The sequence below is a fragment of the Numenius arquata genome, chromosome 2 (assembly GCF_964106895.1).
Source record: "Numenius arquata chromosome 2, bNumArq3.hap1.1, whole genome shotgun sequence".
NCBI lineage: Eukaryota > Metazoa > Chordata > Aves > Charadriiformes > Scolopacidae > Numenius > Numenius arquata.
Window position 1 is genome coordinate 40,071,119 of NC_133577.1, and position 20,301 is coordinate 40,091,419.

The following is a 20,301-nucleotide window of genomic DNA, read 5'->3' on the forward strand; positions in this document are numbered from 1 at the left end:
CCAACATTTTTTTTTCCCCTTAAGGATTCTTCAAGCCAGGACAGAAACCACATCCTTAATAACACTCCAGTCCTTTTCCAGCTGTTCACGTGTTACTTTTATATATGCTATTCTTTAGACAGTCTGCTGATAGGAAACTTGGTTATCTGACTTTCGTCTTTCTCTTTTATATTAATGGGGTCATCAGCAATATTAGTGGGTGAAAGGTGCCCTTCCAAACCTTCCAGAATAAATACACTTCAAGATAATGTCATTTAAACATGTGGAAAATAAAGGCAGAGAGGGAATAGCAAAAGTGTTTAGTTTAATCCTAGTAACACTCACATCTTATCACGGTGCATAAGACTATAAAGAACCTTTTCACCCAGGATGGACCACGTTATGAAAAAAGCAGAGAAAGGAAGACTGTTTCATAATTTTTTCTCCACTTGTGTTACGAATATTGTAAGTAACCAAATGTAATTGATTTTTTTTCCTAGCAGTTTGTAGCAATGGAACAAGAGACATTTAGTGTTCCTTCAAAAGTATTATTAAAAAAACCAGTAATATACATATATCTTATAATCATACTAAGAATGAGTTTGACTAATTTTGAGGAAGACCTTTAGTCTCGCAAGACAAATATGAAACACTGGAGAAACAATATACTGATGAGAAAAGCAAAAGCACAAAACTGTACAAAATTATCACAAAGCATTTTCCCCAGATGCAGGATTCCATGTATACTGCTGAAGCACTTTCTGAAGGTGCCTTCCCTATCGCATTATGTAATAAAATTGTTAAGAACTATTGTTCTGCAATCACAGCTTACAAAAATAATCCACCTACTTGACAGTAATCACATACAGAAGCACTTTAAGTATGAACTCCAGATCTTGGAACCAGAACATGTAATTCGTGAGGTAATACGCTACTAATCCTGTTATCCCACAGCCAGGATTCTCTTTCTGCAACTTTAATTCTTTAAAGTAATACTAGTGGAAAGTAGTCGTTCCAGGAATTAGGTTCTGGTTATCTGCATTGTGTTCTGAATGCTAACTTAATTATAATGTTGTTCTTGTTGCTTGTTGGTTTAAGAGCTGACTTATTCTGCAATTAGAAAAGCCAGTGTTACTGCAATTTCATGTCTACATGTTACCTGTATACAAAAAAAATGAAACACTGATTCAGCAGCAGAAATGGGGCCGCTCACCATGAAGTGCCCTTTCCTCCATCTGTGATCCCAACACAGCTTGCTCTTTCTAACCCCTGCTGTTATCAGAAGCACATGTTACACTGGTGAATTCAGAGATACAATGCTGTATTCTTGCCATAAGAATTCATTTCCTTAGGACAGCAAAATGTAAGCAAAGTATGGCACACTCAAAGTGGTGCATGAAAGCATGAATGCAATTCTAGTTTTGTGGTTTTCTGAACCAGATGTAGGCAAAGCAGCCTTATAAGTCCAAAGATGCATTTTTGAAAGACAGGAAATAAAAGAAAAAAAAAAAAAAAGTAAAAACTCCCTATTCAATTTCTAGTGTACTTCCACCCTTGGAAATAAACCATATTCCAGAAGATAAATAAGTCTGAGAACTAGAGTTGAATGGAAATTGCGTTTTGGCTTTGACAAAACAAAAGCAATCACTGTCCATACTTAAAAAACCCAAAACACCATGCTATGCTATGCTAATGCTTAGGAATAGTTCCTTCTCAGAGGAAATTCAAGGAAACATGGGTTTGAAGAAATAGTTTTGCTCCTCCCAAGTCCTCTTGGGAACAAAAGGAAATTCAAGGAAACATGAGTTTTAAGAAATAATTTTGCTCCTTCTCAGTCTTTTTGTGACCAAATTCATCATAAAGAAGTCACACTGCTTACCTTTATCATCTGAAAAAATACTCTGAAGTTTTAGCAGTCTTACAACATAGAACAGAAGACTGTTCTTTTATTTGTAATCAAAGAACCTCGAATACTCAAGAGATAATTTTAACATGAATTCAATGTAAACAAATGATGACTGCACATTTATCACTGCAATACAATAAATCATTTTTTCAACTTTGAGAAATTCTGGGGAAAAAAAATATTTCTCTTCCATTTTTGGACAAAAATGACACACATTTAAATATTTTCCTGCTTGTTGATTATTTTTCATATTGTCACAATGTCCTTTGCATCCTGGGGTTGAAGGAATGAAGACCAAAGTGGGGAGGGGGAATCATCACGTCATCATGAATGAACTGAAGGAAAAACATTGTTTTAAAATGCAAAACTTTAAATAGAAACATGAGATGTAGTAGCTTAGTTCTGCAAATGACTGACAATATCAGCAGTAACGCCCTGGTGTAATTAAGGATAATTCTCCAGGTACATAATCTGGATTCTGGATGTTGTCATTAGTTCACTGTCTCCAGTATAATTGTTAATACCTCTACAAAAATGAGAGCATATATTGACCACATAAATGCAAGCTTTAGAGCATCTCATTTTCTACTAAATATTTAAAATTATTACTTTCAATCAGACACTTAAAATAAACAGAAATTGGCTACTCTTTTGCAAGCATAAAAACCAAAGGTAAAAAGGTTGTTAGGTTAATCTCTTGAGAGTCAGAGACGGTTTTAATGACTTTGTATTGAAAGGCACGAAAAGGCTCTTACCATAAAGCATATCATATCACCACATAAATAAACACTCCAAGTAATATATGTTGGGAAATAACCAAGAGTCATAAACACTCTTTTCATAGTCCTCTGTTTCTCCAGTAAGTGACAGTAACACAACACCAATTCTTCCAGAGAGATCTACTTTCCATGCTCACATTTCCATTGATATCGGTGCGCACATTTAAGTAAGAGATCTGTAGCCAAATATTTCAAAATATTTGCTGGCTAAAACAAGGTCCAAAGCAAGAATGCCCATGCCGAAAGCAAATTTCAGAGTTAAAACTGGCCATGGAACAATATATAACTTTTGTTTCTTGCTTTTGGGAAAAGTGGATAATCATTATTCAACTTTAATCCCACTGTGTTTCAGCACGGAAGAAATGGCAAAAGTGGATTCACATAGTAGCTTATCTATCACATCTCATTTCTTCTCTTTCAGCTGGAAATGACTGGTATGTAAAATGAGGTTTGTAACAGTGCAGGTATGTATAAAATTGATCAATACGTTAGAGAGAGGAAATTTAAGCTGGGTTTTATTATTTTTTTTTCAAAGTAATGGACCGCCAGATGTCTTTTGGTATGCATTCCATGCTGTTAGGCTGCCACTGCAGCAGAACATCTCCATCTCCACCAAAACACAGTATCACAACTATCAAAGACCTTTGAAAAAAACAACACTCTCTGCTGAGAAATCCCATCCTACAGTGAAAACTCCTTCCTTCAATATACTTTCTTCTGATTATACTTTCACACAGGGAAAGTATATATTCCTTATGAATATACTTCCACACAGCGTTACGTAAATTAATTATCATGAAGCACGTATGAGAATTGTTTTCTGTTTCAGGAAAATTTGGGGCAGGAAAGGCGCCAGTCTCTCTGCTTGTCAGTTAGCCTGCTTATATTTTCCTGTGTTTGTCAAAGGAAAAGGTTTGTCTCAAATTCCCCACGGAAAAATAGGAGTGAAATATAAGCCTTTCTTCCTTGCTTATCTCCCCAGTAGACAATACTATTAGTCATAAGCAGAGAGAGAAGGATTGACCAAAATAGCATCTAAGAGAGAAGGTGCATTTTTTTGAGGTCTTTCTCCCTTTGCCAATTGCTCGTGTCACTTTCCCATCTGGCTGTGCCAGAGATGTGAGGGTTCCTAGGAAAACGGACCCAAAAATTGCTGTTGCATTCTTAAATACAGCTGCATACTTCAGTACATTCAGGAACAGAAATTCAACTGTTGAAAGAATCCTCTTGAAGGCATCGGGACATCTTAGCCTGAAATATGTCATTAAAGGTCTGGGGAGGGGAGAGAGGAGGAGGATCGGGGCTGTTGATTAAAGTCTCTTAAGCTGTGAACAACCTGTTCTCCGGTGTCTGCCCCGAAGTCATGAATACGGTATCAACAGGCACAGACTGATTTCTGTACCTCATTAGTGACGTTAATATCTTGGGCATCCTGTGGATATTCTGGTTCTGATGCATGTAAAAGTACAGAAACGCCTGCCAGTTGACAGAGATGATACTTATGCAAAATACCTTCACCCGATCTTTCCAAATATTATATGGAAAATTATCATTACTCACCCTGCCAAAACAGTAGCCTGACGTGAAACTCGACTACTTGGATGTGCTGTTGCTCACAGTTAAGCAGCTTGTGGGTGAAAGTAATTGCTTGGAATAATTTCAGACACTGCAATTTAAAGATCATATTCAAAATATCTACAAAGCACTTTACAGTCACACCTAAATGTTCTCATTGCCAACTCCAGTCATAAAACTAGATACATGTAACATTCTGCAACATTGCGATCTTCTGAAGAGAAAGTTTTCCCATTTGAAGGAGACTTGACTGCTGAGAGCCATTTAAATACCTTGTGTTGACTTTTTTTTTCTTTTCCAGCAGCAATGGAAATTCTGCATCTCAGCACAGTTAGAAGTACCACCATGCACATTACATGAAAACTCCCCAAAGTACTTTGATTTTTTCCAGAATGGAAAAAAAGCTTTCTGGCATTTTTCATTCCATCTTGCAGAATAACGCGAGATTTGCTGTTGTTTGAAAACAAAAGGAAAAACACTTTTCTAAGACATTCCAGAAAAAGTCCTTCTCCTTCAAGAAAAGACACAAACAACTACAAGATCTTCTATCTAGTTACAATATATGATACTTAAGCAGTGAAATTTTATTTAGGTCTATGCTTTATACATGGGCTCATCCATACAACTACTCTGACTGACACTCACATATCACCTTAATAGCAAGATCTGGCCACAGACCCCACCACTTATGAAGAGATAAATGTGCTCCCTCGTCTTTCTTGATGAAGACTGAGCAATACTAATCAGAAATGACAGACTCCCTCATCCCTACCAGTTGTACCAGACTCTTTCTGGAGGTGCATCTGGGGAGAAATGAAAGGGAAACTTGTGCTGCATTGGCCAAAATCAACATAAGAGTTCCATAAGAAATGTTAATCACGTTCTTATTTATTACTCTTAAAACCACGAAACCCAATACTAATGATGTTTCTCATCATTTCCCCCAACTCCTCCATCCAGGCATAAATAAGTGCCGTTTCCATATTACATCACTTTATTTCTGAGCCAATAATTACTATTTTGTTAATAACAAATTCTGTAAAAATACAGCACTCAACTCAGGCAGTAAGACTGACTTTAAATACACCAAACTAAATATATATTTACACAAATCTAAGTGATATTTACTTGAATGCTGTAAATTATTGTATATCTTAAGCAAACATATTTATATGGCTTCTTTACAACAAATCTCTAATACTGTTGAAAAAAAGCAAACCTGCAGACATTTCAATGTCAGTAACATTATGAAAATAGTAAGAGATAAGACTTAATATAAGCCCACTGTGTTAATTTTTGTTTGCTCATTTCTTCAAAGCATGCGCTGAAAGACAGAATACATCATCATCTCCATAACTGGCTTTCTCGATACTGTTAATTGATACAATGCAATAAACCCAACAACAATCCACAGCATTTTGTAACCAAAAAAGCTTTTTAGTATATTTATAGTAACACAAAAACTCTGGAGGTTGGCAAAACCTTTCATTGCACAGATAGCACACCGCTGTCAGTGCAATTACACAGAAACCACCATTTCCCAAGTTAATCTGGTCACTGAGTTTTTGCTGTGTGCTGAAGAGAAGCTGGGTACATTACAGCCCCCAAAACGTATTTGATATTTACCAATAACCAGAGAAGGGGTGAAATGGCAAATATGAAAGGTAAGTGAAAGGCAAATACGAAATGTAAGTCAAAAGAAACAGAGGACCTGAGCTGTTGAGAATCATTACTACTGGTTTGATTGTTTTAGAGAGTTTGGTTTTCCTTTGCATTTTATTTACATTTTGCGTGCTTTTAATTAAAGAGAGGGGCTAGGATAAGAACCAAAATAGCCAGTTTTAAATACTAGAATAGCCATTTTTACACACTAATATAGCCATTTTACAATAACAAAATCGAGATTTCAGTTATTTAGGATATATATTTTCCAGTAAGTTATGGTTTCACAGAAAATAGATAAGCAGAAATAATTATCTCCTAAAGCAATGATTTACACGTCTCAATACCAATTTTTCTAATTAGATGTTATGTTACGCAAATTGCTTTAACACAGCTGACTGTTTGATACAAACTAATCAGTGTGGCTAATGACTGGTTTTATAAACCTGTTACTTTGAAGAGAACATCTGTACTAAGCAGAATAAAAATCTTAAAGGCTTCCAAGCACACCTCATAAAAGGGACATCATCAAAATAAAGTTTACTTTTAATTTATTACTACAGCCTTCTCTGCAGTAGAAATGTAACATCATCTTTATTTCCAGCTGAAAGTCATTCCTCACTTAAAACCTCACAAGGAGAGTCCAGTGTATTGGCCAGCATCAGGAGACGGGGAAAGCAGCCTTCACGTTCCCATGCAGGAACTACCAGACCATCACCACAGAACTCCACACTCAAAGTTCGCAGTGAAAAAAAAGCATTTATGGCTATGCCTGTTAATGGCATCATCTTTTTTATCCAAGTCACATGGTTGCCATCTTGGTCCACCAAATAGCTTGCGTTGCCACGCATGTCACCTGCCTACTGTGCAATGGCTGCACGCACACTGAGCAGAGGTCCAAGTGATCCTCTCTTCTGTATATACTAAATAACCACTTTTTGTCAAAGTATGTAGTGACTTCTATCTAGGTATTATTAAATGTCCAGTAGGTATTTTCACTGCAAGATACAAAGAGCGTTGGCAATAACAGAAAAGCACGATCATTATGGGAAGATGATAGATAATAGATCAAGTTTTCCTTCCTGTATTTGGAATATTTTGTCTAAAAAGAGCCCCTCTCATTTCCACCTCGACCTATTCTATGAAGCAAGAAAACAGACAGTCACCTCCTTTGTGCAGATCCTGTCCTGAACAGTCTATTTCAAAGTCTAACTTTGTTCAGATTTCTAATCTCAACAACCATATGCAATTACAGAACAAATAAGTTAATGGCTTACTGAAGTTACATCTCACAAAAAGAGAGTTTAGGTAATGCATGCATTTCTTTCCCGTACAAACAAATAATATCCTACTGTGCTTTCCTCTTATTTGGACATGAGGTGAACCTGCTCACAGTTCCAGTTGGTAATAATAAAACAAAAATAAAAGCCAGTAATAAACAATCAGTTTCCCTATTAAAAAAAAAAAAAAAATTATTTGAGAAAAGTTAGCTTTACCCACAAATTTCCATCTTTTTTTTGTACAGCTTCATATGTGATCTCCATTTGCACCATACTACAATGAATACACCGGCCTTAAAGATCACGTCTGGCCCTGCACAACCTACAGAAAAAGCCTCTCCTGTACCTCTGTGACACCCCTTGTCCTTCCTCCCCTGCAAGTGGTATAAATGCAGGGACAGTCTCTTTCTATGGGCTCCCACCTTCCACCAGTCCCTGCTGCTGGGACTACTTCTTGTTTGAACTGACTTTGTGACACCGGTCTCGGGATGCAAGATGCCAAATGCTATTTTCCATCTATTACCAATCACAGTGTTGAGAATTCAGGCCAAGCCGTGTTTAGAATTCACATACTAGCAAAGAGGTTGGCTGTAAACAGTAATTTCACAGACAGTAATTCAGAAGGTCTTGTATATCACTGCAAAATATTTCTTCAGATAAAAACACAATGCAGTAAATGGAAATAAAGCATCTGCTGCATCTCTGCCTTCACCAAATTTGTTTAATTTTTTTCTTTTGCTTTTATGTCATGATCAGTATGAAGGATGGTAAAAGTAGTTTTTTGAAGAGATGGAATTAATATATCCATGTTCAATGAATAAGCACCACCACTGATTGCATTAAGAATCAATGCTACAAATATGCTATCCGTATCTTACATTTCTGTCGGTCTGTACTCCCTTTATTTAATGTCATCTCAGGTCCACAGAAAGTTTTGCAATTCAGAGACTTTAATAATATTTTTTTTTCTATCCCTTCACATACCATCAAGACCATTATGATGGCTGTAGTTTCTTTTTCCCAAAATACTTAGTGAAGAGTGACCGGAGGGTGCAAGCAGTCGTTTTGCACTTGGGCTTTGAAGGCTTGGTGTTGACCTGATTACATTGGGTTTCACTGCAGGATGAATCTCTGTTTGAGACAAAAGAGAGAGAGAGAGAGAGAAATATCATACGTACTTGATTTCAAAAATAACTAAATAAAAATAGTCTATTCAACATAAATTTACATTTCAATTTCTAATGAAAGAAAAGGAAGCTTCTTTAGCATGAATGTGTTTGCAAGACCTTGAATAACAATTCAAACACGATTCTTCATACCTATAGTTCTTCCAAATAAGAAAAATCTATTTAACTTTAGATTGCCCCAGTTCAGTACTATGGGGCAGATGTGTAATGATTTCAGAGATTGAAGAGGTAATGCACATCAATCTGAAACAGGTCTGTGTTTACACTTTCCTACTGTTTTGAGGTTTTTATTGGAGCTACACACCTACAGCTTTTTAAGCAAGCAAATAAAAGCATTTTACTATAGTGAAATCACCTCAAAACCTCAAGCTACTCAATATTTTCTGTCACAATGAGAAGTTTTGAGGGGTTTTTCCAAACCCAAGTCACCAGGTGCAAACAGCCAGGGAGCTGAAGCTAAAATTACCCCAAAACTGCAACAGGAACACAGAAATCGTTAAGTCTGCACTGGGTTCCCCAGGCACTGCCGGACTCCCACACAGTGTCACCACTGGGGATCTCCAAACATCCCACAGTATCCAATGTGGTTCAGGGAGTAGGATTATTTTGGAGGAGGAAGAAGAAAGGTGGATGAGAGGCAGTGACATCTGCCCAGCAGACTTCAGGGTGGCAGCTGCTGCGTTTGCCAAACGCTGATACGGTTTTATGGAAATTTCTCAGTTATCTGCCAGATAAAAGTGGCGAAAGGAGGCCTCAGTAGACTCTGCTTGCCCTTCACCAGGAATTTGCTGAACCAATAAACTTATTCCCGTCACACATTTGGGTTCAAAAAGCCACCGCTGCATACATCCTTGGGCAGGCCTGGATTTGCGAGGAACGTCAGACGGGCCGAGGGCAGGTCCCTGTCCCTGTGACACGGCCACGGGGCACCAGCTGCTGGCACGGGGCAGGCTGCGAGGCGCTGGCAGCCCGATTTCGGCCAGCCACCCCACTGCCATCCAGAACAGCAGAGACCTCTGGGCTGAGAACGTGAGGGCAGAGGGGCTGGGAGACAGATCAGGAGAGTCAACTGTCCAAGGCGAGTAAAAAAAGATGAACAAAATTAATTTTGCACCCCCTGAAGTGAAAACACTCCTTTCTTGGTTTTTGGTTTTTTTTTTTTGTTTGTTTGTTTTGTTTTTTGTTTTTTTAATTAAAAAAAGTATAGAAGCTGGGAATATACAAAATCTGAAGTGAGGTCAGGTATTCAAGAAGGAGGCCCTCCAGCCTCTGCTATTCACAGCTATCACACAGGAGAAACAGAAACCATTGCACCAGGTCAAAGTCCACTGCGACAGCAGATTTTTCCCCTTTCACAAACACCAAGGAAATCTGATATCCAAGCACTCGCCTGCCCGGCCTCGTGCTCTCGCTCCCACAGCCTTCACAGGCTTCAGTTTAGGGACACCAGTTTAGGAACGTGAGAATTTAGGAACACCAAACCCCCAGCAGGTTTCACGGCACAGCCCATTTTTCATGCTGTAGAGAACAAGCACTAATTTTGCGTTTTTACTAAACCAGGAACAGAGGCGTGCTAAATATTCTGAACGCTACTGATTGCTAAAGCCAAACTTCCAACTGAAACAGAAAGGTTTGCACTGCTTGCTGAAGATGACCTGAATTGGGATTCTAAAATCCTCATTTGGCAATCTTTTCCAATTTTCTGAGGGAAATTATTAATTTTCCTAAAATATTATCTTATTTGCCAATGAGCTCCAGCAGGACCCACAAAAATCCCAGCAGCTGGATCAACGTATGAAAACTTGTAAATGGCTTCTGTCTACAGTGTATAGGAGATGTAATGGAGATATAATTTTATATTTTCAGGATGAATGAAGAGCTGAAGAAGGAAGCATTTCCTTCCTTTGACTTCTCCTCAGTCTGGAGGTCACTAACACTCCATTAGTTTACCACAAAGGCTGTCCTTTCTCTTTCTGCAGTAGAGGAAGGCAGCAAGACCAAGCTCTCCTTTTAAGTTCTAGAAAGGAACTTAATTAAACAGCCAGGACCACTTCCCAATGGATTGAGTCCTTCCCGTGGGATCTTTACACCGTACACTCACTCATTCCCTGCATATAAACTTCCTTCAAGTACTTGCATGCTTCAGATCAGCACTTTCTAACTGGCTGCTTCATCTCCCCTGAGAGAGGTAATGAGGCATTTCAGGGTTTTTGTCTGAATTATATTATCCCATCATACTATTACATTATGGAATAATAGTAATTAGGGATCTTTTAATTCCTGCTGCTATTATAATTGTTCTATTGCCTAGTACTTCACTGAGAATCTCCTAGCCACCTGTACCTTCTGCTAACTCAGAGAACTAACTATAACAACCAAATAATCCAAATTACCCCTTTAGCCACACAACAAATAACCAGTTGGCCAGATTCAGTTTATATGGTCATTTCTGAAATAAAAATAGAACAGGAATAAGAAACAATACTTGAACAATCTATTAGGGATCTTTATTATAAGACCAGGTTGCACCCCCAAACAAGTAATTAGCAACAACAACTCTAAAAACTTTTATTTCCACTAATGTTACTAGGGTGAAAAAAATAAATCAATTCCAAAGCAAGGAAAAGTCAAAGTCTCCTACTGAGACACTTAAATAAGGATCCTGGATTCCAGAGGTGCTTAAGCAGCTGCACCTCTCTCTCATCTCATCTCCTTGGCATGTATCCCAGCTGGAAACATTAGCCTGGTTTCCTCATAACTAGGAGGTAATATAGGACATTTAACTAGCCAGGGGTTTCCCTCAGGGGCTTTGTTTAGTAAGCACAGTGATGACTGAAGAGATTCCAGGGGATTAGCCCCAGCTCTCCAGAGGACAGGGCCTACTTTTAATGCTTAACCTACCTCACCTGAGGAACTGGCAGTCAAGAAGCAGAACAGGGATAAAGGGAAGTGATGACCCATGGGGGAGCAGGACACTGAAATCCTCTCTGCCTTACCAGGAGGGCTGAAAACAGTAGTGCCCTTAGAGACACAGTTAACTGTATTCCAATAAATGTCTGTGAGAATGGCATAGAAGGAATTTTAAAAAGAAAATAAATACCTCATGCATAAGCTATGACATGATAATTAATGTTAAATGCTAAATTTTATGAGAAAAATAATGCAAGCATTACTTACTGGAATATGCAAACAAACATCTCAAACAAACAAAAATCCATCACAAACTAAACTGAAAAAAACCCCACTAAGATAAATTGCAAACAAAAAGCCATTTTTCTGCCATCTGTACACAGCTAATTCAGACACATGTCCATGACTACACTGGGTACACTTCATATCCCTGCAACACACACTATTTACCTTCAGCTGTTGGGAGATAACCTTCACTTCCCATACAGTCAGATGCTAAGCAGACTCTACAGTTACCTGGAGTATTTTAGCACTGTCAATCTTCTACAAAACCCTCACCTAAGTATACATAATGCTGCCCAACGCTGTTCATTCAGTCAGCCCAATTAAACCTACAGATTTATGCTCCCAGAGGTATCACGACAACCCCTGACCGACTAAATAATGTGGCACTAAAAACATGCAGCATCTTCTAAGACAACACGCGCTGCCCTTTCTTCTTTTGATGACCCAAAGGGTGTCAGCCCAATGAACCACCCATCTCCTGCCGGATTTGCTCCCTCATCACCACAGCTCCACCAAGTCCATCCAAGCAGCCCTTTCCTTGTTCACTGCGGCGACAAGACACGTAACACACACAGCTGGGATGCCCGCAGGAAAGTATCACTGGCTTTTTTCTTAAACTCCAAGGCAGGAAGAATCAAAATTCAGTGAGAGTGGGCATTAGTTCTTCATTACGCGGTTTCCTGAAGTTTGGATTTTGTTAAATTCTGTGTTCTGGAAGAACAGTTATAACTGCATTAATAGCCAATTTCTCTTTCAGTAAGCCCAGAGACTGCTATTGTTTACTTTGTCCAAGTACAAAAAACCTCCTGTTGATTGAAATTTTCAGAAAAACATTTACACTGAGTTCCCCCCTCAGCTTTACTGCTATAGAATGGGATTAACATGCTGCAGAATTACTCACTGCTGCTCTGATCAATGGATTGATCTCTGTATTCATTTAATATAAAGCCTCTGGGGTATCTCACCTCTCATAGGATTATGTAAATATTTTAATAGCCAGTGGTGGTTTCTTGCAAAGAGGACTACTTTCTTTTTTTATATAAGGAATCACAATTACTAGAATTTCTCCTCTCTCTATTATCTTATGTGAGTACCTTGACCTCCTGGTGATGATCTCCGTACGGATTTCATTGCATCTTTTAAAGTTATGTCATCAAATTATCTCATTCTGGCTGAAGTACGTGGGAGCATTACAAGTGGATTCAAGGGACACAGTAGAGTAGCACTGGGCATGCTGAGTATCTCATCTCCCCTTTGAGTGCTTATTTATTTAGACTACCAGAATATTTTTTCACATCCTAAATTACATCAGGTTTCACTTTCACAATTTAAAAACTGTATCAGAAGGCTTTCTGCCTACATCCTGCAAGTTCAATCATCCAGCTTTGCAACTGATAGCAGACCAGAATTTTTATTAATTTAGTAACTTCATAGTTTTTTTTTTTTACTACAAGTATACATCTCATTTTATGCACACAGGATTTTTAAGTATCAGTAAATACTGAATGTTCATTTGATTCACTTTTTCCTATGGAGGCAGATACCTACCTAAATACCCAATGATACATGACAGTGGTTTTCTGGTGCTTTTGATCTTCAGAGGATTTCCAGCAACTTCACAATGTCGATCTGCATCTGAGAATTTTAAAGAATGAAACTCAGTTTAAATATTCTACCATCACAAATACAATTAGGATACACCAACCAGTTTCTGACTTACATTTTTACCACAAATTTCTTTTTTTCTTTTTAGCCCATATTCTTCTTTTTTTTCCATCAATGCTAATAATGATAGATATGTAAAGGCAGGCCATGTCCTCATTCATGCAGGTAGTGTTAAGTTTTGTTTTGTTTTTTTTTTTAAAGTTGATATAAGTTCTAACACAAATCTAATTGCACTTTTTGCCTACAAAGTCTTTTTGGAGACAGTCAGCTATGTAAATGAAACACAGATGAAAACACGAGTACTAAAATAAAAGTAGCTCTGGCTATTAAAAAGAATTTGCATTAAATTCTTCATTGTTTTCTACAAGCTTGTCTGCCCCTTAAATGGAGTAATACGAAGGTAAGGGGGGATTTAAAGCTGGGAATACTGATTTTGGTCATGTATTGCTCACATGGCATGGTGATTCATATCAATCTTAGTAAGTAAGAGAGAACACGGGGGCTATCACAGCAAGGTGAAGCTTAAAAAAACCCCTCAAAACCCCTAAAAAACCCTTTAGTGCAAACAAAGTAGTCAATTGTAACCAAGTATGACAGAGCTCAAAGGTCTTAAAGATGGGAACTTCCTGCAAAGTAAATGAAAATTAGCGGCTCAGTAACTACCTTGATTTGATGCTGAAACTATGAACTCACAACTTAAAAGGCACTGCAAATAGACAAGCACAGAATCTGTCTAAATGCCCTGAACAGAGAAGTGTTACTATGAAGAGGTTTACACTTAGACAGCGGAGTCAATCAGCCTAAGGCAAAAATTCACAAGACTCTAGAGGTTTCAGTACTTTCAAGACTACTGGAACTATGCTATATTTTTTAAAAACTATTCAGAAGGATTGGGTTATCTCGCTTCCAAAAACACATAAGTAATCCCCATATATGGTTTCCAGTATCCCTAGAACACAGGTATTCTGCTTTGTACAAAACTGTATGTCGGTTGTGTAGATCCAGAATTCCCTCACATGGAATTACTTCCTACATATACATACATACATATGTGTACACCTTTCTTTGTACAGGTTTCACGTGCTAATGCAGATCTGCATTTTCTAACAAGCTTCACAAAAGCTAGATGTTATAAATAGATTATTGTAACTGTAATCCCACTTTATCCCCACCTTGTTTTACCAAAATGTTCCTGCTTGTTTCATTCCTGCAGTAGATACGGAGTACCCAGACACATGAAGAGGATAAGACACTATACACAACAACTTACATACAAGAAAAAACCAAAATTTACAATCCCTTTAGGTATTCTATCGAGCTATGTGCAAAAAATTTGTAGGTGATGAAACCACAGCAATGACTGAAATAAGTATTTCAGTATGTTCGCTGATATTTTGACAGCAGCAGACAACGTACAACTTAGTTCCATATATTAAGGAAACTACTTGAAATTCTTATATGTGCTAAGCGTAAATGGTAGCTGGTATCTGGGAAGCCCAAAGGTTCCAGAGCTCCAACGCCGAGTACATGAAGTACTTTATTATTTTACCTTTATAACAAAATATCCTGTCCTCAGTGAAAAAAATGCACTGAACTTTGTGCCTGGAATATTTTTAATATTCCACAACACTTGAAATATTTTAAGTGACAGAGTAGAACGATGTGTCTCCACTGTCTCCCTTGGTAAAATAAGCACAGACTATACAGTGAGTATTTTATAGTTACTTTGGGAACAGCAAAGCATTGCCTAAGAAGTAATTAGCAAGAAGATTTTCCATCTACCTGTCTTCACTGTAAAAAAAGACATTGAATCATGGTGAGATATTAATACGCTGACAGAGAACACAGACTACAAAGAGAGCACAATTTCCATGTTTGAGGCAAAGCACGTTCACCAGAGGTACCGGGTGGGTATTCCAAAGCACACCCATCTATTAAAACAGTTAACTATGTTTAACAGCAGCAAACTTTAATCTACAATACACTACTCCCACGAAAAATATAATAAAGTTTATGATCCTTATGCACTACAGACAGAAAAACGCAAAGTTAGATTGTGCATCACAAGTGTAAAATCATAGACTAAAATTTAGGTAGGAAGTTGTCAAACACAAAATTGAAAAAAAAGTCCTAAAATCAAGCATGGGCTTCCACGTGAACACCAGAAATCTTAGCAAGACCAGTAAAATAGTGGAAGCTATGAGAAATAAAAATGTATTTAAAAAAAATATTGGAGTATATATTTGATAGTATATTTTTTCAAACATATCAAAAGCAGAAAGCATGGTTTTGCCTGCAGCAATAGGAGACGATCAAGGTGCGAGGAAAATACAGAAGAAAGATAAGGGCACGGCAGAAAAGCTGAATGAATTCTTTGCGGCCATGCTCAATGCAGAGGAACTTAAACAAGGTCACTTCCAGAACGCTTTTATGAGGAGAGTGTGAGAACTGTGTCACATCAAAGAGTCCATAGGAAATACTTCAAAACAAACTGGTTAATGAATAAAAAAAGTTACCAGGACCAGGTGGATTTCATCCAAACAGAAACTGCTGAGCACGTACACTACTGGCGTTTAACTACTGCTTAGACTGGTTTTGGCTCAAGAGAACAAAAACACGGCAAATGTGATAACGTTCTTCAGTAAGCAGCTCTGCAGACTGGCAAAAGGGCTGAGCTATTAATAGAGGCACACAGTTAAATACAGAAACATCAAGGGAGCCAACAATGACCTTGTAAATGGAAAACGTTTAATGTGTTCACATTATTCAGCGGTGTGTCCTTGCAACTAGAAGGACAACTGCCTTCTGGGCCTTGCTGGGCTAACTGCAGCCAGTGGGAAGAGGGAGGTGACCCAGCCCCTCTACTCAGCCCTTGTGAAACCATGTCCAGACCCTGGGTCGAGTTCTGGGATCCCCACTATAAATGATACTTGAGAAAGTCCAGGAACTGGAGAGCCTGGTTTGGGGCTGGGGCATAGGATGTACCCAGAGGATCTGAGGGAACTGGGCCTGGTCAGTCTTAAGATGAGAAGGCCAAGGGGAGACCCAATCGCCACCTGTAATTACCTAGTGACTGAACACAGAGAAGACCAAGCCAGACCCTTCTTGGAAGTATGCAGGGATAGGCCAACATACTATTGCTGCCTGTGGCAACAGACACAAGCTGGGTGATGGGAAATTCTCGTTAGATGTAAGGAAAAGATTATTTACTGTGAGGCTGATCAAAGACTGGAACAGGTGCCCGAAGAAGCCATGGAGTCTCCATCCTTGGAGATACACAAATCTCATATGGACAAAAGGCCCTGAGCACTTGAGCTTTCCACAGGGGTGGGATTAGAGGCCTCCAGAGGCCCCTCCCTACCTACACGTGCTGCAAACCAGGGATTGCAAGTGTCACAGCTCTGCTGGGATCCTCTGAAGGAATCGAGACACATACACATGCAGCTGGTCTGGCACCCAACATGGCATTTCAATTAGCTTTTAACGAACTGTGTCACCGAAGACCGGTGCTGTCCAGCTGTTACTGCGTAGAAGAGAAGTTTTTTTTCATGGATCAGCACCTGATTAAAATTAATTGTCTGTGTAATCTCCAAAGGATCTGTGCTGTTCAACATATAAAAGATCAGGAAGAGGTGATCAGAGAGCTAAAGCTTCCTGATAAGAAATTACTGAGCATAATCAAAGCTGAAACTGATTGTAAAGGATATCAGCAGCATCAAGCAATAGAAGTAAAATTAATTATTAAGGGGTAAAATGACTGTAACATACAAATATAACAATGAGTTCTACACCAGCACCATGCAGAAGAGAATTCATGGAGTCAGTGTCAGCAGCTTTCTAAAAATATCTGGACAATATTAGGAGTGGTCACTCAAAAAGAAATTTAAATGAGAATATTAAAAATTATGATGATATGCATATAGAAAACATGCGACATTCTAAAATGATGGGAAACTTGTATCTTGAAGTGCGTATAACTTGGTGCACCATAATGCTAAAGAGGATACACTACAATTAGAAAAACTCCAGGGAACAACATTACGAACCACATTGTGAAATGGAATCTTTATGAGGTTTTAAACAGACCAAGGGCTTAACCTAGAAAAGTGATAACTCTTGTATTACAGAGGTCAACGAAATCAGGAATGCTATGGAGAAAATGACAGCAAGCTCTTTTAGATTTGAAAGGGTTTTTTAATTATTTTTTTTTTTTTTAAACTAGATTTGTAGGTCTCAAGCTTAGAGACTCATTAGGGAGCTATTTCTCTTTGACATTCCATCATATCTCTATTAAAGTTCAGATTATATAATAAATGTACTGTGCTCTATGTATCCCCTGAATTGTATTCTTAGAAATTTTGGGAAAAAATAGTGTGTTCTTTCAATTATTTTACTGGCTACTAAAATCTGACACAAATTGTATTCAAAGATAACAGTAGAGAAAATATCTTCATCCTTGATGCAGCCAACAGATCTTCTGTAGCTATCAAAATCAAGGATGTAAAACGGCTCATGAACCAACACCCATAAATGTTACCCACTTCAGATGAACGGGTAGTTTTATGTCAGTTAAACACTGGCTGTATGCTTACAAATCAGTAACATTTTGCATATTCTACTTAATTTTCACTTGTCATTGTTTTACCAAACCAGATTGTAACAAGCAAGTACCGTGTACCAAACTTGTTATTAAATCTGCAGATTTAAAGGTATGTTAAGTTTTGATCACGAACAGTATACCCATTTCCAGATAACTATATATATTATACAGATAATATATTACTATCCACTGAAAACATTTTGACAATCCTGTCTACATAGACGGAGTGTAGCTATCCAAATTTAAATTACTATAATTAATACATATATAGTTATATTGATAAAACTATACCTGAACAGGGGAAAAAAAAAAAAAGACAACTCAAAAATCTTCCTGCACTGAAGTAATAAGGCTCTCAGATGCATGGCTCACTGCCATGCATATATCAACATTCTCGTAAACTGGAAACAGACCCAGTCTCGTAAGTGAATGTCTGGAGAAGAATGCCCACTTTGGTTTCCTCTAATTAAGAAATCTTCCACAGACAGCATAGTTTTGCTGAACTTTCAATATATTCAAACTAAAAAGAAGGTATTTTGCCTAATTTAGAGCATGGGAACCTCCTCTTAACCAAAACAATTCACCAATTCTAATTATTCCCAGAAATCCATCAGACAAATTTATTGTCAACAACTACAGCGAGTCTATTATCTCCAGGCAGAACAAAGTTTGAGGTTTCTGTGACGGGCTGTGCTCCTAGCAGGAGATGCCATGCCTTCTCAGACTCCTGGTCACCATCCCTAGATTAAACTGGGATGTAAACACATCCTCTCCACTACCTCCTGCTGGCATCTGAGCAGGGGTCATGCTATATGGTTCGTTAATGAGAAAAATCTAATTCTCTGCACTAACTGAAGGAATAAAGAACATAAAATAGGACATTGTTTTCTGCCAGTGGATGTAATGGGCCGAGGGAGAGTTATGTGGGTAGAATTACAATAATAAAAAAATGTTCTGCCTGAGATCTGCTTACACCTAGAAGATGGTGGGGCCTGAGATTAGCATTCTCAGAGGCTTCCATGCCCCTCCAAGACAAAAGAACCATCGGCAGATGAGTTCAGGTGGAATGCAAAGAATCAATTTACTTTATGAACAAGCTCTGACTGGCTCGTTCAGACTTTCTTTCTCAGAGCTGGGAATTATCTTCATTTACTACCTGGCACTTCAACAAATTGCATACAACTAAGAAGGCATAAAACCTGGTACGCTGCTGGGTAAGTGCCCTGCCGCCCTTCTGCCTTTAGACTTTATGGTTTCTGAGTGTTGATATGATGCCTGCTGCAACAGAGCTGTGTTTTCGAGCAGTGGATTGGCACACACAAGGAGTCAAGTACGTCTGACAAAGCATCTAAGAAGTCATTAGATTCACGTTTCAGCACACCACCGTGGAAAACAAATTCCAAACCAAATTCATTTTCATGCCACATCACATCATAAGCCACCTGCCACTCTGGCCAGGTTGTTATCTAAGCATGATTGTTAACCTGTGTAACACCAACACAGATATTCATTCAATATGGTAACTACTCAGTGGTATCCAACATATAAAAACTTTACTGTTAATTAAATACCTCATTTAAAAATTAAAAAATTACTTGCATCAAGCTATCCGTAGAAAAGGATTCAAGGCACTCAGGAAGAGAGCCTATTTAGTTATAACATTAAAAACTACAGAGTGCACTGAACACAGGTCACCAGATATAAGTACAAGAACAAAACTAGAAAATAGTTTTTTTACTTACTTACTAGAGTAAGACTATGACAATGTCTTGGTAACGCAGGTAAGAGCATTGTACGATACCAGAAAGAGAGATATTGTCAGAAACAGAATATGTGCACGTGTGTGTATACACCTGTGTATGTACACACAGAGAAACATGACTTAAATTAATTAAATGAGGTATAATCTGGTTTCCACTATTATAAAATAATATGAATGTTGTGTTCAAAAAGCATTCACAACTGTGACTTTGTTTCTTTGCTTGCTTTTTTTAAAATCTACTTTAGACCTAATCAGGAAGCATGAGCATTCAAAAAGATGAAATTGCAAGGTCCAAATTTTGCTTTAAGTAAAAAGAATAACGAAAGACAGAGACTAAAGGGAAAAAAATACCTTTCTGCTCTTGATGTTAATCTGATGTGGCACTTTTTCATTCAAGGGAACAAAGAGGAAGCATGCACAGCACTGCCAGTCCGATACAAGAATGACTATTTCCTGCTTAAAAGCTCAGCTTTTCACTCCTTTGTTTTAGAGTTGAACTGGGTATATAACACTTTTCCAGTATGATGATTAACAGTTAGATGAAACATTTTTTTTCTTCCTTAAACAACAGCTTCATCTTCTTTTGAATTGAGTTACCGCATTGAGCGAACAGAAATAGGGATAAGGATAAAAAGATTCAAGTGAATTTCTAAAATTAGTTTTCCTCCAGAAATCAGTGCCAATTACATAAATTAACAGTTAAAATTCTTT

The 20,301-nt window shown here is 38.0% G+C and overlaps 1 protein-coding gene across 1 annotated transcript in view; it reads right to left on the reverse strand.

The window, feature by feature from the left end:
- The window catches only part of MTA3 (metastasis associated 1 family member 3), a 138,001-nt gene that overhangs the window by 29,211 nt on the left and 88,489 nt on the right, over positions 1-20,301 (reverse strand). Inside the window, exons 15-16 of the mRNA XM_074163119.1 lie at positions 13,112-13,198; positions 8,166-8,312 (exon numbers count right to left, since the gene is read on the reverse strand). Coding sequence (XP_074019220.1) covers positions 8,166-8,312; positions 13,112-13,198 — 234 coding nt within the window. The remainder of the gene's footprint in view (positions 1-8,165; positions 8,313-13,111; positions 13,199-20,301) is intronic.